This window comes from Equus przewalskii, chromosome 4 (assembly GCF_037783145.1).
Source record: "Equus przewalskii isolate Varuska chromosome 4, EquPr2, whole genome shotgun sequence".
Classification (NCBI taxonomy): domain Eukaryota; kingdom Metazoa; phylum Chordata; class Mammalia; order Perissodactyla; family Equidae; genus Equus; species Equus przewalskii.
In genome coordinates this window covers 55,084,766-55,112,107 of record NC_091834.1, presented here as the reverse complement: position 1 = coordinate 55,112,107, position 27,342 = coordinate 55,084,766, and the positions used below count along the sequence as shown (strand labels likewise).

The 27,342-nt window shown below is 38.8% G+C and overlaps 2 protein-coding genes across 12 annotated transcripts in view; one reads left to right on the top strand and one right to left on the bottom strand.

Annotated features, from left to right (window-relative positions):
- Positions 1-27,342, bottom strand: part of MALSU1 (mitochondrial assembly of ribosomal large subunit 1) — a 72,460-nt gene that overhangs the window by 2,607 nt on the left and 42,511 nt on the right. For 6 of the 10 annotated variants that reach the window (XR_011539105.1, XR_011539106.1, XR_011539104.1 and 3 more), the window contains 2 exons: positions 7,614-7,825; positions 342-461 (listed from right to left, as the gene is read on the bottom strand). The gene's annotated coding sequence lies outside the window, so the exon portion shown is untranslated. Of the gene's footprint in view, positions 1-341; positions 462-7,613; positions 7,826-23,934; positions 23,975-27,342 lie in introns of all 10 variants that reach the window. The other 4 variants (XR_011539103.1, XR_011539102.1, XR_011539112.1 and 1 more) reach the window with 2 other exon arrangements.
- IGF2BP3 (insulin like growth factor 2 mRNA binding protein 3) overlaps positions 1-27,342 on the top strand; it is a 138,584-nt gene that overhangs the window by 77,839 nt on the left and 33,403 nt on the right. For both annotated transcript variants that reach the window (XM_008535720.2, XM_070615939.1), the window contains exons 4-5: positions 18,524-18,575; positions 18,671-18,734. In XM_008535720.2, the coding sequence (XP_008533942.1) occupies positions 18,524-18,575; positions 18,671-18,734 (116 nt within the window). The remainder of the gene's footprint in view (positions 1-18,523; positions 18,576-18,670; positions 18,735-27,342) is intronic.

The window sequence follows — 27,342 nt, the reverse complement described above, 5'->3', positions numbered from 1 at the left end:
GGACTTGCCTATTCTGGACATTTTATATAAATGGAATCATACGAAATGTGGCCTTTGTGACTTGCTTCTTTCATTTAGTTTGTTTTCAAGATTCTTCCGTGTTACAACGTGTATCAGTGCTTCCTCCTCCTCTTTTTTTTTTAAGGTAACTTTTTAGAGTAGCGTAGAATTATAAAAAAAATTTGCAAAAACAGTACAGAGTTTCCATATACCTCACAGCCAGTCTCCCCTGTTATTAACATCTTACATTAGTATGGTACATTTATCACAGTTAATGAACCAACATTGTTGGGTCCTGGTTTATCATGAACTAAAGTCCATACTGTATTCAGATTTCTTACCTGATGTCCTTTATCTGTTCCTGGATCCCATCCAGGACACCACGTTACATTTACTTGTCATGCCTCCTTAGGCTCCTCTTGGCTGTTCTAGTTTCTTAGGCTCTCCTCATTTTTGATGACCTTGACAATTTTGAGGAATATTGATCAGATATTTTGTAGAATGTCCCTTAGTTGGGACTTGTCTGAAGCTTTTCTTACGATTAGACTGGATTTATGGGTTCTGGGGAGAAAGACCTCAGAGAGATAATGCCATTCCTATTACATCATATCAAAAGAGTACATACCAGCAACATGACTTAGCACTGTTGCTGTTAACCTTGATCACCTGGGTGAAATGGTGTGTTCAGTTGCTTCACTGTAAGCCATTCCCCCTCCCAACCCCGCTTCCATACTGAACTCACTGGAAGAAAGTCACTGTGTCCAGCCCAAACTTAGGGAGTGGGGAGTTATGCTCTGCCTCCTTGAGGTCGGGGTGTCTGCATAAATTATTTGGAATTCTCCTCCATGGACATTTGTCTCTCCTCCCCCATTTTTTTCAATCTTTGGACTCAGGGATTTTTATTTTGTATGTTGAGTTATAATCCAATATTAATTTACTCATATTGTTCCAGCTTTGGCTGTTGGAAGCTTTCAGATGGCTCCTGTGTCCTGTGCTACCCACACCATTGTGTGTGTTTGTTTTTCTGTTGTGAGCACTTCCTTACTTTCTGGCACTACAAGATATTCCACAATCATCTCATACAATTCTTGCTCCAATCCTGGAATCAGCCATATCTCTAACGAGCCTTGGCTCCTTTTATTGTAGAATGGTATTACAAACCAGATCTGGGCACTAGGTATGTATGACCTTTGCTACTGGGATGTCATTGCTTATGGTTCTCTCAGCTGACAGAGGAAGGAAATGCATGTGTATATACTAACCTGGGTATATACAGGTCTATAAATATTTCTGTGTGTAACTATCTGCATCTGTATTAAGCTAAATATTACTAATACTTCATTCCTTTTGATTGCTAAGTTATATTCCGTTGTGTAGCCATACCACATTTTGTTTATTCATTGATCAGTTGATGGACATTTGGATGGTTTCGACTTTTTGAGTATTGTGAATGAGACTGGTATGAACATTTGTATACAAATTTTTGTGGGGCCTGTGTTCTCAGTTCCCTTCATAGAGATAGTAGAGCAATTCCTGATGGGATGGCTGAGTCAGATGGTAATCCTATGTTTAATATTTTGAGGAACTGCCAAACTGTTTTCTGAAGTGACTAGACCATTAGAGAATCCCACTCAATGAATGAGGGTTCCAATTTTTCCACACTGTTTCCATTACTTGTTACTGTCTGTCTTTATTTTAGCCATCCTGGAGGGTGTGATGATCTCATTGATGTTTCGATTTGCATTTCCCTAATAACTAAATGTTGAACTTTTTTTTTTTAAATGTATGTATTTGCTACCCATTTATGTTTTTGGAAAAGTGTCATGTTTAAATCTTTTGAACATTCAAAAATTTGTTTATCATTGAGTTTTGAGATTTCTGATATATATTCTGATACAAGCTTTTTTATAGATACATGTGTTGCAAATAATTGCTTCCAACCTGTGGCTTGTCTTTTCGTTTTCTTGAAAGTGTCTTTCAGAAAATATTGGAGACAATTCTCATTTTCTTATTGATTTGTATGAACTATATTATATGCTGATTCTTCAGCCATTAATATTAGTAGATCTTTATCTTAAAAAATGTTTCAAATTTTTAAAGCTTTTCTAAAATAGATAGTTTCAAGTATGTACAAATGTAAAGAGAATAGTATAATGAATCACTCCATGAACCTATTACCCGACTTCAACAATTGGTTTATGGCCAATCTCATTTCCTCTCATTCCTCCCACCTCATCTGATAGTTTTGAATAAATGTCAGTAAATAATTTTATTGATAATTATTTCAGCCTGTATTTCTAAAAGACAAGGACTTTTAAAAACGTAACCAATATCATCACAGAAAAATTCTTATTACAAAATGTGAAGTCTATTCAGATATTGTAGTTGCCTCACATATTTTAAATATAATTTGTTTGCATCAGGATCCAAATAAGGTCCGTACTTTATAGTTGGTTGATTTCTCTTAAGCCTCTCAATCTTTGGATTCCCACTCCTTTTTTTTTTCCTTGCCATTTGGTTGAAGAAACTGGACTTTTTTGTCCTGTCGCATCGAGATTAACTGATTTCATCCTTGTAGTGTAGTTTTGTTTCTCAGTTCTCTATATTCCTGTGCATTAGTACTTAGATCTAGAGCAGTGATCTTAACCTTGGCTTCAGGTTATAATCACTTGGAGAGTTTCATAAAAAATTCTATGCAGGCCATATTCCAACTATTTAAATCAGCTCCCCGGGGTTAGGGCCCAGGCATCAGTATTTTAAGCCCCCAGATGATTCTGCTATGCTGCTGAGGTTGAAAACCACCAAGTGCTCGGTCATATTCAGATTCCCTCCTCCCTTCCTCCCCTCCCCCCTCTTTCTCTTTAAACAAGAATAATTCATAGGTGGTGGTACAGACTTCTATCCGGAAGCTCATATTTGGCTTTCTCTTTTTGCAATTTAGCAGCCATAGATTTTGAGAAATCCGTTATTTAAGGAAGAGAGGCAAAAGGGTGATTTTCCAATTTTATTATTCTTTCATTTATTAATTGAAACACTTTTATAAAGAGAAACTGTCCCAGCTATACTATTTGGTTACTGTGAGATTGAGTTCCTACGAGAAAGGCAAGATAAATGATTCTGTTTATTTGCCAGTTCTCAGTTCTCCAACGGTAACTGATACTTTTCTTTAAATACTTGACTTGATCGTATTAACACTGTGTTTCGGTCCATTTTTGTTAGCTTTACTGATAGTCAAATTGTCCTATTTTTAGCCAGTGGGAGCTTTTTCAAGTTGGCTCCTAAGTCCTTTTGATAATACACCTGTGGTCTTTAATAATAAGAAAGTAAAGAAGCTAACATATAAATGACACCAATGTGAACTAAAGGTTGTTCTCATTTTTGTAAATACATCCTGCTTATGTAAAAAGCCAAACAAAAAGTCAGGGTGAAAATTTCCATTTACTAGGAGATTTAGTGGAGAACTTGCTGAACGTGCTATATTTTTTGGCTGTACATGTGTGGTTATTAACATAAATGGGAGGATACCATCAGTGCTGGTTTGCACGCTAGTTGTTAGTACCTACTAGGTGTCTTGTAGAGATCCATTCCTGGCTATTCTTTTTTAATGGCTGTATAATTGGAAAAGACTAATTTATGTATCTTTTGTTGGGAGTATACATTGTTTCCAGTTTCTCGTTCTTAGAAATACAGCCTCCTTTTTTTAATGACTTTATTGAGGTATAATCCACATATCATACATTTCAGCTATTTAAAGTGTACAATTTAATGGTTTTTAGTATATTCACAGATATGTGCAACTATCACCACAGTTAATTTTAGAATATTTCCATCACCTCAAAAAGAGATCCTGTACTCCTTAAATATCACTTCTGTGTCTGCCCCAACCCCCTCAGCCCTAAGCAACCACTAGTCTTTCTGTCTCTCTAGATATGCCTAATCTGGGCTTTTCATAAAAATACAATCATTGTAGTCTTTGCGCCTGGCTTCTTTCACTTAGCAAAATGTTTTCAGTGCTCCCCCATGTTGTAGTTTGTATCCGTACTTCATTCCTTTTCATTGCTGAATAATACTCCATTGTATGGATATACCAAGTTTTGTTTACCCATTCGTCTGGTGATGGACATTTGGGTTTCTACTTTTCTGACTATTGTGAATAATGCTGCTGTGAACATTCTTGTACAATTTTTGTGCGTGTTTGCATTTCTCTTGGATATATAACTAGTAGTGGAATTGCTGAGTCTCAGGGTAACTCTGTTTAAGGTTTTTAGGAAATGCCAAAATGTTTTCCAGAGTGGCTGTATGATTTTCCGTTCTTACCAGTAGTATATGAGAGTTCCAGTTTTTCCATATGCTTTGTCAACACTTGTTGTATCTGACTTTTTGATTGTAGCCATCCTAGTGGGTGTAAAGTGATATCTCATTGTGGTTTTGGTTTGCTTTTCCCTGATGACTAATGATGCATGTCAAGCATCTATTGGCAATTTGTATATCTTTGGAGAACTGTCTATTCACAGTCTGCCCATTTTTCAGTTTGGTTATTTGTCTTTATTATTGAGTCATAGAGTTCTTTATATATTCTAGATACAAGTCCCTTATCAGATATATGATTTGCATGTTAGCCTTCATGTAAACATGTAAATCCATCAGCTCACCTGTCCTAATTTTTCCTCTACACGTCCATCAGTGTTCATTGTATGTCTGTGAATAACTAGTATCAAAGACTTGTTTATCCAAATGATCAAAGTACTTATGTTGTTTCCACACATGGCTTGGCTTAAGGAAAATTAGTGAGTTTGTTATGGAGTTCTAGAATTTTGATCTTTATACTTGTCTGAGCTGTCTCTAATGAATGGGGCCATTTTCATCTCACTGTAGAGGATATAATATAACAATTGTATGAAAAGTGGGAGGGTAATTGTTAGGGTGGCAGATGATGGTTGTGATTTTGTATTTAGTTGCACTTTTGGTTGTGATTGAATTCTGACAGATATAGTGCTTGAGGGTTTTTTTTTATTTTAGAAAAATTGCTTAAATTAAAATTTTGTTTTTGTCTATACAATATGAAAAATGAGAGAACATTTTTCTTATGGCATAGTTGAAGTTTTGGGAAACTTAATCTTTGAGAAAATCACATTTTTGTGAGATGTGTGGTGAGATCAACACTGTTCTCTGCAATACAGAAAAGTAGCTTTTTTGTGTACCTGTTCTTCTTGTATTCAGAGATAATGACTTATGTAGTGCCCTTACATGGTGAAATTTTAATGAATGGGGTGAATATGACACCTTTGCCCAAGGATTATTGAAATTGTTGAGAAATACTGATATTAATTTGTAACTTTGACTTTTGAAGTAGATTTCAGAAATCAGCCATCACTTTAATGAGTATGAAGAACTTTTATTTTTATATTTTCTCTACTTATATATAAGCATATACAAGTAGAGAGTATATAATGAATCTGCCTGTACCTGTCAACCAGATAGAACATTTATTGACTTTCTGTCCTTCATGTTGGTCTGAAGGCTTTTGAAGAATCATCTTACATTCAAGATGGTGACCTTCTGAGAAACGCATGGTATAGCATAATAAGCACTGGCTTTAGTCACAGGGCATCTGAATCCTGACTCCCCATGTCCTTAGTGTCTGACTGGCCAAGTGGCCTTTCCTCTGAGATGCTCAGTTTTTGCATCTTGAAAACAGGTTTAATACCTACCTCTGAAGGTTGTCTGGATGATTAAATGGGCTGATGTATGTGAAGAATCGGAAGAGTGTTTGGTGCTTAATTATTGTGTGTGTACATAGAGCTGCCAGAGATGGGCTCTCTGTTGTGTTGGATTTCCAAAGTCTGCAACTGTGTACTAAGGCCTATTCTAGACAGAGCAGTGAGATAAAGAGTCTAATTCCAGCACGGATAGATGAATTGCCTATTAAAGTGCAGTAAACACAAGCCCCTGAGTGTTAAGTCCAAGGTGCTTACAGTGGGGATAGGGGGATGTATTAGTTTCATAAGGCTGCCATAAAAAATCCCATAAACTGGGAGGATTAAAGCAACAGAAACTTATTCTCACAGTTCTGGAGGCTCGCAGTCCGAAATCAAGGTGCTGGCAAGCCTCTCTCCTGGTTGCCAGCGGTCTTTGTGTGCCTTGGTTTGTAGATGCACGCTCCAATCTCTGCCTAGGTAGTCACATTGAGTTCTCCCTCTTGTCTCTGTGCCCAAATTTCCCTCCTCTTATGAGGATACCAGTCATTGGATTAGAGCCAAATTCACAGGTACTAGAGGATGTGAATTTTTAAAGGACACTATTTAACCCAGTACAGGAGGTTAACCAAGACTGGGAGTGATCAGGGATCCATTCTAGAAGGTAATAAGACCTAAAATGTGTTCCTTTTTAAAGGTACTTGCTTAAGGAATTAGTTAGGAGTGGATGAGAGATGAAGTTGGAGAGCAATACTTGATAATAGTCTTAAACCATATTAAATTATATGGATTTTTTTGCCCTAAGAGCCATGGGAAACCTCAAGGGTTTTAAAATCAAAATTCACATAGTACAGTGGGTTTTTGTTGTATTCATGGCTGAACATTAATTTTGAAATAGGCTTTCTATATTTGAGGAAATTACCAGGTTATGAATCCTCCACCCTATTTTAGAAATTGGCGATGAGATTTCCAGCCTGCCCTACTGCTAGGATGGGGAGAGCTGACCACAGCTTGGCTTCTCAGATACGCTTGTATAAGACTTTGATTCGGTTGTGAGCAATAACAGAGACATGGAGTTGCCATGTGGATTGCAAGTCTGTGGATGTATGTTTTGAAGTGACCAAGTGGAAGCCGCAAGAGCATAGTTTCCAAACCAAGTCTGCGCTGGGAGTGGAGAGCTGTAGACAGGACTCTGGGAATCCCTGCAGTTGGAGATGGAAGCAGCATGGGGAGGAGGAGTTGGAAGATTAGAAAAATTGAGATTTGGTGGTGGGTGGGGGTGGTAGGCATCCTTAAAAACCTCAGGTGAACTTGGTTGGTGAGTAAATAGAGCCTCAAAGAGGTGACCTTGCTGTTTTATAGACTTGATTTCCAAAAAAGTTTGCAGTTAACTAAATTATCTTCCTCTAATTATACTTTTCCTTGACTATTGATGGACATTTGTTACTTATTAAAAGCTTTAAAATTACTTGAGCATGCCTACCTACTTCCAGTCCCTATTCATCAGTAATAGGTACTATCCGAATTAGTACTCACATGTTTTCTAAACAGCTTGAAGTATGATCATGTTATAATCTGAGGGGTTGGATCTGGGTGAAATGCTTGTGCAATAGAATTTGGGGCCTAACGTCATACTCAAGGGCTTAATTAGCAGTTTTTAAGTATAGCAAACACATGGCTGGGCTCCCAGTGATGCCTTGATCTTACAGACACACTACCAGAGACTGAGAGCAGCGGTGGGTGTGTGGAATTTCTGGTTTGCCTTGTAGACCCTTCTGCCCCACTTGACCAATAAATTTCAGAATGGGGCAATTACAGGGACATTTGTATGGGCACTTTTGTTGCTAGCTTGGCAGTATCATGATGATTTGTCCACCCCACTGTTTAAAAGCAACTAACTTCTTATGAAATACATACCTGTCATAGGAAACAAATAGCAATGGAGGGAGCGATTGCACTCGACTTCTGTCCCCAGTCCGCTTTGCTCTAGCACTCTGACCTGTCTTGGCAGTGTTCAGGTCTGCTGCAGTGGGTTGGTGTCATAAGCATTGTTCCTTCCTCTGCCCAGTCCCCAAATATGTCATGCATTTGGCTCTGTGTTTCATTCAGTTGTTTCTCTGGTGAGAGCCCTAAGAATGGGAGAGGAGAACACTATTTTCTTGGCATTACTTTTTTGTGGTGAGGAAGATGGGCCCTGAGCTAACATCTGTGCCAATCTTCCTCTATTTTGTATGTGGGATGCTGCCACAGCATGGCTTGATGAATGGTGTGTAGGTCCATGCCTGGGATCTGAACCTGCAAACCCCGGGCTGCCGAAGCGGAGCACATGAACTTAACTGCTGTGCACCGGGCTGGCCCCTTCACATTACTGTTTTTGGAAACAATTTAAATACTACTATAATCCAGTTCGATGATGTTCTTATTTTTTTTCCTGATTGTAAAATTACGTGTTCATTGTAGAAAATTTGGAAAGTGACAAGGAAAGAAGAAAGTCTTGCTCCCAGTGGCAATACTGTTATATGACTCATAGCTCAATCTAGTATGATAGGCTTTTTTCAACATGGTTGAGTCATATTGGATGTATAAGTGTATATTCTGTTATGTCTTAAACATTTTTCTTTTCTTTTTCTCTTTTTTTTTTGAGGAAGATTAGCCCTGAGCTCACTGCTGCCAATCCTCTTTTTGCTGAGGAAGGCTGGCCCTGAGCTAACATGCATGCCCATCTTCCTCTACTTTATATGTGGGACGCCTACCACAGCATGGTGTGCCAAGCAGTGCCATGTCCGCACCCAGGATCCGAACCAGGGAACCCCGGGCCACTGAAGCAGAATGTGTGCACTTAACCACTGAGCCACCAGGCCGGCCCCACATTTTTCTTTTTTTAATTGAGCTATAATTCACATACTGTAAAATTCACCCCTTTAAAGTGTACAATTCAGTGTTTTTTGGGTATATTCACAAGGTTAGGAACCATCACCACTATCTAATTCTAGAACATTTTTATTATCCCAAAAAGTAACCCCATAGCTGTTAACAGTCACTGCCCTTCCTCCTCTCCAGCCTCTTCCTAGCCCCTGGCAAACACTAATGTACTTTATGTCTCTATGGATTTGCTTATTCTGGATATTTCATATAAATGGAATTATATAATATGTGGCCTCTTTCACTTCGCATAATGTTTTCAAGGTGCATCCATATTGTAGTATGTACTTCATTCCTTTTTACAGCCAATAATATTCTGTTGTATGAATATACCATATATTGTTTATCCATTCATCAGTTCCAGGTATTTTATTATAAGGTCCCATAGAGCCCAGTAGAATAACCAATATACATCTGAAGGACTGATTTTTATGGGAAATATTCTTATCAATATTGACTTTGGAACCAACTTCTTTCTTCTCCTTCTCTAGCTGTTTTTTATTTTTCATTTTTAAATAAACTTTAAACAGGGGCAGTGGATAAAATGCCAGCGTCTGGGATGGTCTGCTACCACTTTTGGGGGCCACTTATTCTTGGATATTCTTTACCTCGTTTATATGTCACTTTTTAGTCAGTGCCTTTTCCCGGAATTATGTTGGAATCATAATTAGGCTTTTGAACTCTTGTCTTTCCCCTTTCCTCTAGCAGTTTGTAGCTGTTTGGAGTGATGTCCCTGCCTTTCTGCTAAAGGAGTAAGTTAGTGAATGATTGAAACCAGTGTTTGCTTCCGGGATTCCCTAGTCTTCCATTTTTTGGTTTAGGGCTGAGGCCTGGAAGGAGGACCAGGCAGTCATTACTCTCCTGCTCGCTGCTGGGCTCTCCCCAGACTCTGTGGCATGTTGTGGGTAGGCCACAGAAGGCTTAGTGTTCAAGGTTTGGGGGAGGCTGTGACTGAGGGGACTGAAGAAAAGATAGCAGGTTAATAGCTGGCACTGTGGAATCCTGCGTGGCAATTAAGAAGAATAAGCTAGGTTTGTATTTACCAACATGGATTGGCCACCAAGAAGATAGATTGGGGGGCAGGGGAGCAAGATGAGTAATATCATACTTAATTAAGTTACTTAAAATCTGCCTCAGTTTATTCATCTGCAAAATGGGGATAATAGCCATATTCTGAGGAGTAAGTATATGTAAAATGTTTAGAGCAGTAATGAATATGTTTTATGAAAATTCAAAATATTCCTCTTCCATGGGTATATGTGACTATTTAAGCATACAAACATACTTTTTTAAAAACTTGAGCTAAAATTCACATAACTCTAAAATTAACCATTTTAAAATGTGTAATTCAGTAGATTTTAGCCTATTGACAAGGTTTTACAACCATCACTACTAATTCCAGAATGTTTTCATCACCCCCAAGAGAATCCTCCTACTTATTAGTAGTCACTCCACATCCCCCTTCCTCCAGCCACCACTAATCTACTGTATGTCTGTACGGATTTACCTATTCTGATAAATGGAATCATACAGTATGTGACCTTTTATGTCTGATTTATTTTACTTAGCATAATGTTTTCGAGGTTCATCTACGCTGTAGCACGTATCAGTACTAAATTCCTTCTTATATCTGAATAATACTCCATTGTATGTACATACCACATTGTGTTTATCCATTGGGTTGCTTCTGCCTTTTGGCGATTGTGGATGCTGCTGCTGTGAGCATAGGTGTACAGATACCCCTTCAAGTCCCTGCTCTCAGTTCTTCTGGGCATATACTCAGGAGTGGAATTGTTGGATCATATGGCCACTCTATTTTTAGTTTTTTGAGGAACTGCCATATTTTCCGTAGAGGCTGCACTGTTGTACATTCCTCACAGCAATGTATGAGGGTTCCAGTTTTTCCACATCCTTGCCAAGGCTTATTTTCCTTTAAAAAAAAAATAGTTATAGCTGTTCTAGTGGGTGTGGAGTGATATCTCATTGTGGTTTTGATTTGCATTTTCTTAATGACTAATGATGAGCATCTTTTCATGTGACACATGTACTTCTAAAAACATCTGGGCGCAATCCACCAAACTGATGGTGGTTTCTTGTAGGGTTTGGGGGAAGTAACTGGTTTGGAAGCAGGTGGTCAAAAGGGACCCTAACTTTCTATTATTTGGAGTGGTTTTACAAGTATTTCTGTTAGTAAAATATAGAACAAGTTAGTGCTGGTTAATACCCTCATCTGATTGAGGTAGTTAGAAGTACAGTACAGTATGGAGCACCTGGAACGTGGGCTTACTGACCCTGGGAGTGATCAAGTTCTTTGCCTACCAAAGGATGGCTTGGATCTTCCAGCACAGTAAGGATTGAACCGTTGTCAGTCTGTATCATAGTGTTTTATTTTAATTGTATGAGGCAACTTAGTTGACCAAATGGTTAAGAGGGTGGGCCCTGGAATCTGATAGCTGGGATTTGAATCATTTCTCCATCACTGAACTGTCTATCCAAGCTCAAACACTGTTAACTTCCCCAGGCTGTAGCTTACCCATCTGTAAAATGGGTTGTCAACTCATGGGATTGTGTGGATTAAATGAGTTAAAATATGTAAAACATTTGGGACAGTGCTGCTACTAGAATGCCCCCAAATATTGTCACCCATGACTGACTCCTGAAAGAAGGCCAGTGTGAGTGGAGAGGAGGGAGGGGCATGAGAGGACAAGCGGGCACACAGGCCTTCAGGGCACTTGGTAGGGGTTTCGGATGATATCCCAAATACAAAGGGAAGCTCTTAACGTGTACAGTAGGGTGTGAGTTGATTAGCTCAGCTTTAAAAAATCAGTCCAGCTTAGCACTGTCCAAAAGAAAGATAGTGCAGGCCACTTATGCAATGTAAAATTTTCTAGTAGTGGGGCCAGCCCTGTGGCCTAGTGGTTAGGTTCTCGCGCTCCGCTGTGGCGGCCCAGGGTTTTGCCGGTTCACATCCTGGGCACAGACATGGCACTGCCCGTCAGGCCATGCTGAGGCGGTCTCCCACATGCTGCAACTAGAAGGACCCACAACTAAAATATACCACTATGTACTGGGGGGGTTTGGGGAGAAAAAGCAGAAAAAAATAAAAAGATTGGCAACAGTTGTTAGCTCAGGTGCTAATCTTTAAAAAAAAATAATTTTCTAGTAGCCACATTAATGTGGGGAAAAAAGGGTGAATATTTAACATTTTACTTAACCTAATATATCTAAAGTATTACAATTTTAACATGTAATTAATATTTTAAAAATTGAGATTTTATGTTTTTTTATGTCTTCAAAATCTGGTGTGTGTTTTACATGTAAGCACATCTCAGATGCCCATCAGCCACATGTAACCAGTGGCTAACACACTGGACAATGCAAGTCTAGCTGTTATGAGAAAAACATTTGGAAGCAAAAATGAATATAGGGAGACAACTTAGGATTGTGTTGCATCAGTCCAGAGAGAGAGATGGTGGAGGCTTGGTCTAGAATGGTGGCTGAAGAGAGCAGCTGGTAGGCCCGGAGCTATATGTAGGAGGTAGCATTATATGGGTGGACTTTTCTTGGTGAGCTTCAGGGGGGCGAAGGTGAAATTATTGAGGTTGAATGCAAGGTTTCTGGCATACATAACTGTAGTTGGTGTTACCATTTATCATAAAAGGCAGTAGCAGAAGAGAAATGGACACAACATTGGGCTTGGGTATAGTTGTCAGATCTCAAGCATTGCCTGAATAATGTCCCTCCTGGCTGGAGCTCCTGGTGCTCATCTTCCTCTCTGACTGTGAGGTCTGTGTGAGTAGATGGTAACTTGAACTGTTCTCTCTTTTGGTGGCTCTGATCTCGTGGTTTTAATTGTCTAAATTATTGTCTCCTTCCCATGTTAGAGGATCTAACTTGTGAAAGTTGAGGGTGCCTAGAGAGTTGTGTGGCTTTGCTCTATGCGTCTCCAACACTGGACCGTCCATGTGGTATGCTGGAGGCTGAGATTCCCTCTGGGTTTTGTCAGTGATGAAGATGATGTGCAACGTGGCTTGTGAGCTTGTCAATGATCTGGTCTGTGTATGCTGGCCTTCTCAAGTTGAAAGTCATTTTCAGAGTTTGGTGAGAGGGAATGGTTTGAATATTATCCAAATAATTATGATGGTAACATTTCAGAGAAACCTACATTAAAGTGGTTATTTCTTTAAATTATTTTGTATTTGAATTTTGTACCACTGTTTATTAGAAATGCTTATTGGGACCTGTGAGATAGGGTTGTTCTTTGTTGGTTTATTAATATAGCTAGTCTTCTCATAGATAGATGGGAAAGACCAGAGTTCCAGGAATGATTTTATCCGTATCGGGCAACAAGTGGTTCCAGTTTCTATAGAATGTGTTGAGCTGTATTTGAAGGAAGTGCCCTCTGACTCCACATCCCTGGCTCTGCAAAGCTGATTCTGTGGAGGCTTTTCTCCTGCTTTTCTGAAATGAATGGTGAAAATGATTTCTTTCTGGTAACCCCTCTCCAAAGTCTAGGTCTGGTTTTGGTATTTGGTATTTGTGTGTGTGTGTGTGTATTTTGGCAAAGCCGTGTGTTGGAGCAAGAGCGCGTTAAATACCCTGCTTTGATTTTTAGTTTAATTTTGCTGTGGTCTTTGTAATGCTTGTGACTTTCCTCTTCTACATCTTTTTTATATGAATTCATGATAAATACCTGTTCGCTTATTTCACTATGGACTTTTAAAGGAACCTGGAATTAGTTTCCTTTGCTCTTAGGACAAAAACTATTTTGTGACTTATTTTTAACCCCTTATTTGTTTTTTTAACTTCACTGAGCTGAACATTGAGTTCACAGGTAACTAAGACATAGTCTGTTCTCTTATGCAGTTTAGAGGCTAGTGCAGCTCTGTGTGGAGGAGCCACACTGAAGGGGGTGGGGCGGGGGGCATTTCCAGAGGCACTTTCAGAATATGATTGGCGCACAGACTAATGCCCAGCACTGTCCCATCATCTTCTGAAATGCATAAGGCAAATAAGCAGAACTTGGACTCTATGGTTGTATAGTAAATTATCTTAAGCTTGGAAGCCAGTGTATCTATTAGGAATAGATTACTTGTGACACATCTGACAAATAATCACATGACTGTGGTTAATAATCACTAGTCTAGTGGGAGAATAAAGATTGGTGAGGAGATTATAAAATGCCATTGCTTTCATTTCCAGGTTAGGTCAACTCAGGTGCTGTGGAAACAGGGGTGCTTTACCCAGTCCTGAGGGTGTGACTGGAACATAGGTGGGGGGAAATATATTGAAGACTATGGAAGAGGTAGGCAGTGCCAGGTCATTGATGACCTTCTACACCAGGTTGAAGTTAGGACAATTTCTGTCGGCATTTTTGAAGCCATTGAAGAGCAGTAACTTCTAGCAGGAGAAAATAGTCATGGATGGTGGGCTGGAGGCAAGAATGCCCATCACACCCTTGATTCACATACTTCAGAGGTGATGGGACCTGAGCGGTGGGTATAAAGAATAATGAATACTTTGAATGAATAAAGAGTAATGAGTTACTCCATGCCCCCAGGGGATCAGCTGAAACACAGCTAGTTTTGTTGGGGGATAGCAGTGGGGCTGTCGTGGCAGAGAAAATCTGATCGTGCGTGAGGTATGAAGATAGTTTTTCAACTATCTTTATTTCAGTGGTCTATGTATGAATGAACTGGACAGTACTAGATTGAAGAGGGGCATGAAGAAACTTATCTCGATTATGGTGATGGTTTCATGAGTGTTTACCTAATGGCAAAACTGATAAAAATTTTTTGCAGTTTATTGTACTTCAATAATACTTCCAGGTTTTGAAAAAAAACTAGGTCATCATCTGGTAATATTGCTCTTAATTATTTTTAACAGCTTTATGGAGATTTATTATTTATTCACCTACCATACAATTAATCTATTTAAAGTGTGTTAAGAGATATGTGCAACCATCACCACAGTCCATTTTAGGACATCTTTATCACCTTGAAAAGAAATCTTTAGCTATCGGCCTCCATTCTCCCACTGTGAGAAGCCCTATGCAACCACTAATTTACTTTCTGTCTTGCTAGAGTTCCCTATTCTGGACATTTCCTATGAATGGAATCATGTAACTTATGGTCTTTCATGACTGGCTTCTTTCACTTGGCGTGCTGTTTTCAAGGTTCATCCATGTTGTAGCAATGTATCATGACCTCATTCCTTTTTATGCCCACATAATATTCCATTGTATGGCTGGACTACATTTTGTCTATCCATTCATCAGTCAATGGGCATTTAGATTGTTTCCACATTAGGCTATTATGAACGATCTTAATTCCTTATTGCTATGTTAAGGAAAGTGATAATCTTTGCATTTATCATGTGATTCTTTCTTTGCTGTTTCTACATTTGGATGAACGTTTTTTTTTTAAAAATGCTGAACACTGGAGATTGTTTTAAGTCCTGACTATTATAACAAGGGGGAATTCCACCAAGCCATTTCCTCTGAGGCTTTGATTTGCTCTGATAACTTCTTTCCTCTCCAGTTGGAATTTCAACTTATCTAAGCATAGAGAAATGTTTCCTTTCCAGCTTGAGTAAAATAAATTCATTTAGGAATGAGAATTTTGGTTTGTTAACAGATTTGTGGAAATGTTGGAAATGTGCATTTTTTTTAATTTTTATTTTTTTGCCTTTAAACAAGGCTGTTTAAAAGAAGCGTTTGTGCTTGAGAGAGATGAGAGGGCTAGAAAATACAAGATGTTCTAGGAACTGAGAGGAGACGAGAACCTAGGGGTGGGTGGTTTATGTGACAGATAACAGGAACGTTTGTCTTATCTTCCTAGTTAATGAAGGATGAGTCAAAACATCAGAACTTATCGAGAGTAAATTGTATTTCCTCTTTGAGACTTCAGTGGGTTGGAGTGGCATGATACAATTTGGTAGCCCTGCTTGACATAGCACATCCAGACAGATGCCTGCCTGATAGATGGAAGGAAGACTGGCTACCACAGCGTTGCTCCATCGCTGGGGGTTGGAAACCCTTTCGGGATTTGAGAGTCTGACTGGGCTACTGACAGTCCTTCCTCCATCTCTCACTTGTGATTACCCCCAAAACTTGTATCAAACTTGGATTTAAGATATCAAAGACCCATTGAAATCCATCTGTGGTGTCTGGGTAAAACCCCCTAAGTTGTGTGAATGACTTATTCTCAACTAGGTACCAAGATTGATGCTGGACCTATTTCTCTTAAGGATTATAGTTATTTTTGCTTTTAGAGTCAGGTTTATTAAAGTATAATCTACATGTAATAAAATCCACCATTTTCACTGTATAGGATTATAATTTCTAATTACTTTTCTAGAGATTTTATAGACAGGATAGTTGACAACCAGTAGCATTTATTATTACCTAGGAATAGAACGTTTAACTCTGCAAGCAATTTTGTTTTGAACATATTAAACTTTATACAAATATGCAGTTAAAATTCTGTGCATTTTCTCAATTTTTAAAGTTAATTTACTTGTATCATTTATGTCTGTGTGTATGTATGTAGTATATGTATTTCCATATAAATATGTGGATATTTGTGTGTATGTATATATATATAATGTATATTATTTAATATATAATTTATATAGCACTTTGCCAGTGGGCCTTTTGGAGAACATTAGTTTCATTAGCATTATTATTACAGGTTTAGTCAACATTGTTTATAAATGAGGGATATGTAACTTTTGTAGTGTTTTCTCTATAGTAGTAAAAGTTAAGTTGGTGTAAGCTAACCTGTGTGGAGACAAATGTATTTAATTACTGAACAAATTGCTTTTAGGAAGAATTAAGAATTACGTTTGTTTAAATTAACATATTAAATCACCAGTCACCCCCTGCTCTCTACACCCCTCCTCCTCCACCACCACCACCACTACCACCTCCACACCATAAAGCTCTACTATTAGACTGGCTTCCATTTAGACGCTAAATTTTCAATGGTGGATGTACCCTTTCTGCTGCTTTAATTAGGATAGAATGAATTAAAATACCATGTTGGAATTCTGTTAACTTACATATAAAACGCTTTTGGTATTGAAAAATTTGTTTTAAAAATATAAGTAGAATTTTTTTTTTTAAGGCATTACGTGTTGCATGTTATCTCTTTGGATGGCATTGTGAGAGGCTGCCTATTTTTTGGCCTTTATAAAATATGTCTATGATCAACATTACAAGCATGGCAAATTCTCCTCTAAAACAGTTGAGCACTGTGATAAAGAGTACCGTTCCTAACAGGCTGTCCTGGGATTTCCTCCTGAGAAGTATTCACTTCCCGCGTGAAGTATTTGAAAGTCTCTTTGTACCTGTATATGTAGGTGCTGGGTACGGTACAGTAAACAAAAAATTCCTGTTCACATGGAGCATACATCCTAGTGGCCGAGACAGACAAATGAAATTTTATGTAGTCAGTTAAGTGCTCTGAGTTAAAAATAAAAGTTAAGCTTTATGAGGGCTGGCCCCATGGCATAGTGGTTAAGTCTGGTGTGCTCTGCTTCGGTGGCCTGGGTTCGTGGATTCAGATCCTGGGTGTGGACCTACATCACTTGTCAGCCATGCTGTGCTGGCAACCCACATATAAAGTGGAGGAAAACTGGTACAGATGTTAGCTCAGGGCTAATCTTCCTCAGCAAAACAAAAACAAAAAGCTTTATGATTTTTAACAGTAGCTATAATTAGCAATGATTAGTATGCTTCTACAAGTAGGCCCCACTCAAAGGAAATTCACCGTCAAAACTTTACTATGAAAGTATGTAACTGTTCCATTCACAAATAGGTATTAACCTTATTTAAAATGGAAAAAAAGCAAAATAAAAATCTCATCCCCAGACAAATTTGCTATAGATTTAAACTGGAATCAGTAGACAAAACAGAAGCCTGAAAGGTACCACATGAGATAAACATTCCTTTAGAAGAAATTGCTTAAGGTTTAGTAGGAAATTACTATAAAAATTTATTTAGTGTGTTTCTTAATGATTTACTGTGTTCTGGGGGCCAAAGAACATTCTTAAGGGATTGTCCTTCAAATTTTGCAATTAAATTGATGAGTAAGTGGTTCACTATAAATTAATGGAAACTTACTTTGTTTTACTTTTCCGGAAAAACTTGTTACAGTTCTTGGAGGCTAAGGACAGTTGAATTTGGTTTATACTGATGAAACGTACACCTGCAGTTTAAACTATAATAAAATTTAGTTACTGTTTTAACAGCCTCTCATAAGAATAACATGCCCCATGTAATAATGCAGCTACAGGAAAGACAGCGAAAAGAGTTTCAAATTGTACATTTTCCAACCCAGTGTAGATTTAGAAAAGTTCACTTCCTTTTACACTCTTGACGGTTCAAGTATGCATTGATACACCTTTTAGGTTAGTCTTTAACTCAAGGCTCCAGGTAGAAGATCAGCTGTGCTCGCTCTTCATTTTGGTTACCCTGCCTTGAGAGTCGTCTGTTCTGCTACACCCGTTGTAGCTGTAAAAGGATGTTCTTTGAAAAATAATATCTTAAAGATATTGGTAGACAAGGAGGAAGTATGATGATGTGTTGGTGTCTGTATGAGAACTGCTTTGTCCTCCAGCCCCAGGAACCAGGGGCTTGTGATTTTGAATACTTTTTCCTGAGCCGCTTTCCTTCTTGGTTAGCATAGGAAACGAGCATAAAATCTGGGCTCTCGGGATTGGGAGCAGAGAGAAGCCCACCGTGTGCTCCCTAGGGTGCCCTTCATCGCTTCTGTAGTCCAAAACCCCAGTTGATTTTTTTGACTCTTTTTCATCACAGTTACTTTGTGATTTTAAAACATATTTCTGCCCTTGCTAACAACTTGGGAAACTGAAAGTTTATTTTTCTCTCCCCCTCCTGATAGGTGCTGGATAGTTTACTAGTCCAGTATGGAGTGGTGGAAAGCTGTGAGCAAGGTACATGTCTCCTCAATTGCTTTCAAATTTGTAAAAGGAAGGGAGTAGAAAGAAAACTAACTCTTTTTTCTCTTCATTTTTCTCTTTTCTTCTAGTGAACACTGACTCGGAAACTGCAGTCGTAAACGTGACCTATTCCAGTAAGGACCAAGCTAGACAGTAAGCAGTATGAAACTTTTTATCTATATGTAATATGTAGGTTAAGTATAATACTTATATTTGGGGCTGGTGGATGGCAGAAATGAACTCTAATTTGCAAAGTTTGACCCTACAATTCTTTTTAAGTTTGAATGTCTAATAAGAATCTGCATTGATTAGTTTTATTACGTTCGCAATATATTTTTAATGCCCATAATTGAGTGATATAGTATGCTGAATTACACCCTAATTGCAAAAAGCTCTGGTTCTGTATATCTTTGTCAAATTACATAAAGCCTTTTTTTCCTTCTTGATATGATACATATAGTTTTGCTATCTTATCCAAAGCTGGTAAGTTGATTGTGTGTTAAAACTAACAACAGTGTTAAGTATTAAATTTCCTTGCTCACTGATTTTCCTAATGATTACTATTGTCATTTAAGAGTGTGCAGACATTGGACCAATGTAATTTGCTTTTAGATTGATGGAAAAAGTATATTCCAGTGCAATTGACAGACAAAACTTCATTTTAGGAAAAGATAATTCTGTAGGCTTGGAAATGATCTAATGAACTGACTGAGCTCTAGAGAGAGAAAATGAGGATCCCACAAATGCTACATTTGATGGATCTGCTCAGAACACAGACATGGAGGAATGGCATGCACAGTGCCCAGCAGCACAATGCTCAGCGTCAGCAGACGGTGGAAGTCTTAACCACGTCCAGCTACAGTACAGGCAGGCAGAGGCTGTCTGTCCTGTGTGGGAGAGGTGAAAGGAGAGACCATGCTGGCTGACCCTGAGCCCTAAAGGGGAAAGGGGAAGCCAGCTCCAAGAGGGGAATTCAGCTGGGTCACCAAAGGCTGTAGCCTCTCATTGAGGAACCATGAAAGGAAAGATAGGGCTGGGAAGAGGAGGAAAATTTGCATAACAGCAGTGGAAGTTTATTTTTAAAATTGGTAATATTCTCATGGTTCAAAATTTTAGAGTCCAAAGATGGATATAGCGTAAATCTTCCTCCCAGTATTGTTCCCTAACTACCTTGTTCCCTTCCTCAGAGATAACCATATGGAGGACAAGTACACGTGTGCATTTTTCTTCCTTTTTACACAAATTGATACCATAATATTTGAGGGTTTTGTACGTATAAACGTATTTTTTGTAGTTGCATAGAAATTGAATGTATGGATATGGAAGGACTTATTTAGTCCCAAGTTGGCTATTTATAGGTTGTTTCCAGTCCTTGCAGTCGAGAACAATGCTGTACTGAATCCCTCTTTGCCTGTGTCGGTTTGCGTGCGTACGAATAGCTATGGGATAAATTCCTACTAGTACATTTGCTGAGTCAACATGTATTTGTATTTGATGTATTTGTTTGTGCATTTTTAAAATTGTATCAGACATTGAGAAGTTACCCCTCATAGAACTTGAGCTAATTTACATTCCCGTCAGCACTGTGTGAGAGTTCGCTTCTCCCTAACACAGGGCTTTATCAAGTTTTGCCCGTTTAGTCGGTGAAAAGTGGTATCTAATCATGGTAATTTCATTTTTTTCCTCATAAGTGAGACTTACGAGATTCACTTTTAATGTTTTAATATGAGACTTGTAATATTTTTAAAAATAGTCTATTTTTCCTTCTGTTTGTATCCTCCTTTTGTTTAAAAAAGTTTTTTTAAGTTTATGTGATGTTTTTGGACGTGATAGAAATTGGGATATGAGTCGTGAAACAAAGTGATTTTTTACCAGTTTTATTCTTCAGCTGTGTTGTGCAAGAGGAAGAACAGGAAAATTTTGTGTTTTATACCCGAGTAGATTTGGGGATGAAAGTGAGGGCACTGAGAGAGCAGACTCTGTCTTGCACGTTTCAGTCTTTACAAAGATTGTAATGAGTAGTTGGTGGAGCCAACTCGGTTAGCTGGAAAATACCGGTTAACTTGATAAACCTGAGGATGTTTGGAGACGTCAGACGCCTGTCCTAGTTGTCTTATTTGAAAACTTATGTGAGGCAAGCTAGGTAAAGGGGGAAGATGCTTAATTTCACATTTGTTTGGTCATGTGGGAGCACGTATGTTGGAGACATAACCTACATAGCTTTGAAGAGAGAGAAGCTGAACTTGAGTAGGGACGGGTTGACAGTAGCTCCCCCCGCCCCCCTGGCCCCACCTCTGCTTTTAAAAAAAATTCCAAAGTATTAAGAGTACAGGCCCGGGAAGGGGAGACTGCTATTCAGGGCAGAATTACTGCGGAAAATAATCCTAATGTGACAGCAAGCTGAATGTGGGGACATTTTAGTTCCAAAAGTACTTTTTAGTGGTTGTTAGATATTGGCAGGGTCCTATTGATCCCACAGAGGAGGAAGACTGTTAGGAATTTATAATTTAGGTAATTAGATAATTTAAACAAAAAAAATGGACGTTTCCATGAGGGAAATAGTCATCATATCCCTTATCTAATAGTCAGTCAGTTCACATTTATTGAGTACCAATTATTGACCAAAAGTTGCCAATGAATAAAGGCAAAGTCCCCATCCTCAAGCATGGCGCCTCCTGGTGGTGAAAGAGAGTATTTGGCGAGGAGTCACCTGATTTGAATTCCTACCCAAGTTGCGTTTCCTTATAAGAATATTGATTTTTCTTCCCCTCAAGAATTTCTAAAGATCAAAGAGGATTACAAAACAATTGGTTATTGAGAGAAAGTTAATAGATTTAGAGAATGGAAAAGTTTTGTGGTATAATGTTATGAAAATTGTCTATTAAAGTCCTCTAGAAAGTCTTTTAAAAAAGGGGTGGTGAGTACACTCTCATTCTGTGAGGTGAATTAATTTTATTTGGATGTGGTGGAGAAAGTGTGGACTCTGGGGTCAAGCAGCTCTGACTGTAACCTTGAGCTCTCTGAGCTTTGGGAAACAAATATATTATGCACATATTTATAGAAAATAGTGATATCGAATGGCCTGGCACATAGGCACCCTGTATATAGTAACTCTTGTTGAGCCCACTGGTTCTAAGCTGCTTTTAGAGCAGCTCGAAATGACTTGAGCTGGGGAAGGCTGATCCCTCCAGGACTCGCTCCACTGAGCCCTACAAGCCTGCTCTGTGGGCTCCACATGACTGTCTGCTGCCTAAACTGACCTTGTGTGATTTCTTCACACCGTTTCCTTGGCAGGCCACCCAGAGCTCACATCTTCAGGTAATGAGGCTGAGTTGATACTCTCAGTTGACTTCTTTTCTTTCCTTAGCATCTGTTACGTGGGAGTCTGTGTACTGCGGTGTGCTTGTGCAGGTGTGAGTGGAACTGGGAGGTTAAGAGGATACATTCCCGAGTCCACTTCCATGGAATAGACTCTCTATGCCACCACTTTTTTAGCTGTGACTCTGGTTAAGTTAATCTGTCTTAGTTTACCCCCATCTGTAAAATGGGGATAATTATAGTCCTTAGTTCATGAGGCTGTTGAGAGAAACTAACATAATGCCCCTAAAACACTTACCATAATACCTAAATGGTAGGAAGAGCTCCACAGTCAGCAGCTCTTGTGCATTTTTCGTTGCTGTTGATGATAACCTGTTCTTGTTCAGGACATTTCATTTCAGATAATGACTGGACACTGATGCTCAGGAGGTAGGGAGCTAGTTTAAAAGTGTCTGTGGCTGCCTCTTTTTGTTACTTAAACCTCTATGAATGCCATTTTTAAGAGGATTGATTCCTCAATAAGGTTCTGTCTCTCAGAATTTAATGTGGAAATTTCTGCCACCTTGTGGCTAAGAAAAATCAAAGGTTCACAGTAAATATATTACTAGGAAATACATTTGTGTCAACCTTAAGTCTCAAACTATTAATCTGTTAAAATAATAATAAAATGAGTAAAAAATAATGAAAACTTAAAAAAATCATTGAAAACAAGAGTACGTATTACGTTCCTTGGAGCAAGAGAGGCTTGGGTCTCCACGATACCTATTTCCTTCTGGGGATGGTCAGATAACACTGTCCGGCATAGACATTACTCACTGGAAGATTTGTAATGTATGACAAAGAAATAACCCTTTAGAATTTGTAGGCATTCAGTTCTTACACTTTTCTTCTTTAGGGTTCTTCTTTTTTTTTTCCCTTCTTCTTTTCCCCAAAGCCCCCCAGGACATAGTTGTATATTCTAGTTGTGAGCGCCTCTGGTTGTGCTATGTGGGACACCGCCTCAGCGTGGCCTGAAAGGCGGTGCCATGTCTGCGCCCAAGATCCAAACCAGTGAAACCCTGGGACACCAAAGCGGAGCATGCAAACTTAACCGCCCGGCTGCGAGCCTGGCCCTTTCTTTAGGATTCTTATTTCTGATGTTTGTTTTTTGTTAGAGAATAGGAATAATAGTTTATTTAAATATTTTTTTTTCTCCCCGAAGCCCTAGTACATAGTTGTATATCCTAGTTATAAGTCCTTCCACTTCTTCTATGTGGGACATCGCCACAGCTTGGCTTGATGAGCTGTGTGTAGGTCTGCGCCCAGGATCTGAACTGGCAAACCCTGGGCTGTCGAAGCTGAGTGCATGAACTTAACCACTGTGCCACCAGGTCGGCCCCTGTTTATATTTTGAAGCCATAATTGCAGATCCTTTTATATCAGTTTGAAGACCCGTATCAAGTACACACAGTTATGGTTAGAAGTGTTGGAAACAATTTGGCTAAAGGGAGGAAGTTCACTCTTAAACTTTAAAATTAATGCAAAGAGATGATTATAATGTCAACTTTAAAAATTATGTAAATAGATGATTTATTCTGGAAAAAGAAATCACAGATAAAGCAGTGAGACAAAGGACTTTCTTGCTGTGTTGCCATTCAGAGACAACCACTGTTCAGTTTGCCATCCAGTTTTGTAGACTTCATCCTGTGCATCATAACTTTTAAAATTACAAAGATCATTCTGCAGAGTTTTGCAGGTTGTCTTTCCATTAACGATATTTATGCTGTTTGTAATCTCTACGTAGTGTTTCCTCCCGACCACATTCTACATATCTAGTCCTCTGCATCTAGGTTGTTTGCAGTTTTTTTTGCTTTTAGAACCAGTTTAGTAATGAAGGCTTTTGTAGGTAAATATTTGGGCTTTGTCCATAATTGTTTTCTTAAGATGCAGCCTTCAGTTGTATTACAAGGCCTTTGGTAATTATTGCTGAATTGTATGTCTCAACCTCTTATTCTTGCTACAAGCATAAAACTGAATTAAGAATGAATGGCCAAACCTGATTTTGTTAGGACCTTTGTGATATACAGCAGTGCGGTCTAGGAATAAGAAAAAGGAAAATTTTAGACACAGGATTTTAGAGTTGGAGGGGACCATAAATCTAATCTTTGTTTTGTAGCTGAGGAAGCTAATGCCAAACAAGAAAATGACCTTTCCCAGGTTGCATGGCTACTTGTTGTTCCAGCTGGGCTAGAATTCCGGTGTCCACTCCATTCTCTTTTTCACCATTAAGATTTGTATGTGTGTACCGCTGGATATGTTCCACTTCTCTGAGTCTCATTTCTTCTTCTTTCTCTGCCTCTTGAGTTAAACTGCTTACTCTCTCTCAAGGCTCTTACAGCTCTAAACTATCATCTACCCCAATAAACTTCTTATCAATACAGTTAAGAGCTACCATCTAGAAAAACTACCCACCATCTTCTAAATGACTCTTAAAATAGTGTTAGAGCAGAGTCAAATAATGATGGAAAACAGAATCCTGAGTAAAATGCATGTTGGATAAACAACCTTGAATTTTGTTGAAGTGAATGTATATGTTTTGAATAATTATGACAATTGTTCATCATATGTTTTTCATATACAGTAGGTTTGGTGAAAATATAATGTTTTCCCCATGAATTCAGCAGACCACCAAATGATACAGCTGAATATCAGATTTTGTGCATAGAAAGGGTTTTCACCTATTTGACTTAAAATTCTGAAACTTAGGATCTTTAGCCATTGTCTGCAGTTAGGTTACTCCTGTACTTTCTCAGCTATGGCCAAGTTTGGAGCACTGTGGTTTGAGGGGTCAGGAACTCTGCTTGGCTGGCAGTTAGACAGTGGGATACACACAGTGTGTGCCGTCTGCTTTGACAGCAGCAGCCCGAGTTTGGAGCCTTTGGGGCCCAGATTATGCGCTGGGTACTGGAGTACCGTGCAACCTGACCTCTCCAGTGAGAGAATCTTTTCTTTTCCCCTTAAAGAAAAAACTTTTTAAAGCAACACAATGAAGTTTGGTAGTTATAGATACAGTTGATTCCTTCATGGGGTTCATATTTCCTTATTTTTTATTTTCTTTTATTTTGTTTTTTAAAGATTGGCACCTAAGCTAACGTCTGTTGCCAGTCTTTTTTTTTTTTTTCCTTCCTCTTCTTCTCCCCAAAGCCCCCAGTACATAGTTGTATATTTTAGTTGTGGTCCTGCTGGTTGTGCTGTGTCGGACGCTGCCTCAGTGTGGCCTGATGAGCGGTGCCATGTCTGCGACCAGGATCTGAACCAGCGATACCCTGGGCCACCGAACTGGAGGGGGTGAACTTAACCACTCTGCCACGGGACCGGCCCCTGCTTATGTTTTTGGAAGAACCTTTAATGATTTGTTTCTCCTGGGCTTTGAAAAGATTTAAAGTTGCTTTGAATGAATATCTAATTGGTTGACACTTCTGCAATTCCAACTTTCTGTAATAAATATACATCATAAATACTAATAAAATTTCTCAGCTGTTGTCTTCCTTTAGAAATAACCAAAATATTTTAGGGCCCTTCCTCCACATTTCACTTAGGAAAAAAAGGGAGAGGGAAAAAGCAAGGAACAATGTGTTAACTTAAGGATCTGTTATCAGGGCCTTGGTAAATAAGTTACGCTGTATGCCTGTTCCCACCCTGTGAAGCTTATGAAAAGAATGCCCTCTGACATAGAAATCATGTGGAAATATCCCAAGATATATTGTATTTGAAAAAAGTAAGCCATAAAACTTTGTACATTGTGATCCCAGTTATGCTTTTAAAGAAGGTGCTGAACACGTACGCACATGTGTAAACATGGCAAGGACTGGTCCATTTGCAGAAGTTATCACAGTTAGCAGTAACTCTGGGAAAGGTCTTAGAGAGTTGGTGATGGTGACAGAGAAATTTCTTGTCATTTTTCTGTATGACTGGGATCTTTTATAGTCAGAGTTCATTGTGTATTAGGGGCTGTAGGACAGCCATGTAACGGGGGCTTGAAGTGGGAAAAGAGGGCAGAATTCCGCATCCTGAGAACGTCAACATGCCTTGTCTGGTTGCCTGGGCCTGCCTTCCAATTCCATGCTTTTGGTGCCTTTTTTGGTGGTAGGACCATTCCTTTTTTTTCCCCTCTTCCATTTAAGTTAAAACACTGAAAGCTCTCCAAATAAGGAAAGCAGTGTGTGAACCAGAAATGACCACTCTGAGCAACTAGAGAGAGACCATTTCATGCCTGTTTTACTTTCTCTGCCTGAGCCGAATGCAGGGCCCATTGGAACAGAATCTGAGCAAAGAATCTGAGTAATCCTAGGGAAAGTTGTTAATTTTGTTGTGTACGAGGGGGTGTGTATTATTACAAGTGTGTTTATGCGTGCTTTTGAAATCTCGGCCCTATCTTCTATCAATTTTTTTATTGAACTCTCCACTTTTAAAATATGTAGGTAAGGTAGAACACAGTGATTTGGATGAATCTTATAAACATAAGTCAAAGGTGCCAGACATGAGAGAGTACATAACATGTGTTCACATATACTTATTTATATAGAATTTTAGAACAGGCCAAATTAATCTATGGTGTTAGAAGTCTAGGGAGGGGCATATACTGGAAGGAGGCACTGGTATGTCCTAGTTCTGGATCTAGAATTTTCACCTTGTGAAATAGAATATAGATATAGAAATACAATAGAAGTATTCATTGAGATAAATACTTAGGATTTGGGTACTTTTCCATAATAAGTTTCAAAACGTAAACAGTAAAGCTCCATCCATTCAAAACAGAGAGATGCATGGATGAATGGACACATGGATGCATGGATGGATAGATGGATAGATAAGGTAGAAAACAGCTTCATTTGCTTTTTTGATTCTCCACCATCCCGGCCTCTCTGCCCCAAATCAGATAATAAACTCCACATTGTCAGGGACTACTGTTTTCTCAGGGACTGGCTCATAATAGGTACTGAGAGTTTATTAAGTGATTGATTATCCTGAGTATTAAATTCTATCAATCTCCTGTGAGTGATTTAAAGATATTTGTCCTTCCATTCTTAAAATGTTTTAAATATTTGTAATTTTTAAGAGAGTGAAGCGAGGGAGGTGTGTGTTTCTTTTCCATCCTGATTTGGAAAGACTAGCCAGGAGAAGGACTGCCCACTCAGTTCTCTCGCTGTTGGGCACTTCTAAGCTTTGCTAACCTCGTGGGTAATAGATCAAGAGTTTGACAAAATGCCTTTTTTATTACTTTCTATTCTTCATTGGTAGATTGCAAGTATGTTCCCTTTGGAAACTTGTTGGTGTTTTCTTTCCTGGGTGTACTCAAAGGAAAAGTGTGTATGTGTGTAGGGGGGTGTTATGTGTGTTCTGGGTTTACTACTTGTTCAGTGGCTTTATTCAGAAGTTTTAGAGCCAATCAATCAGAGTGGAA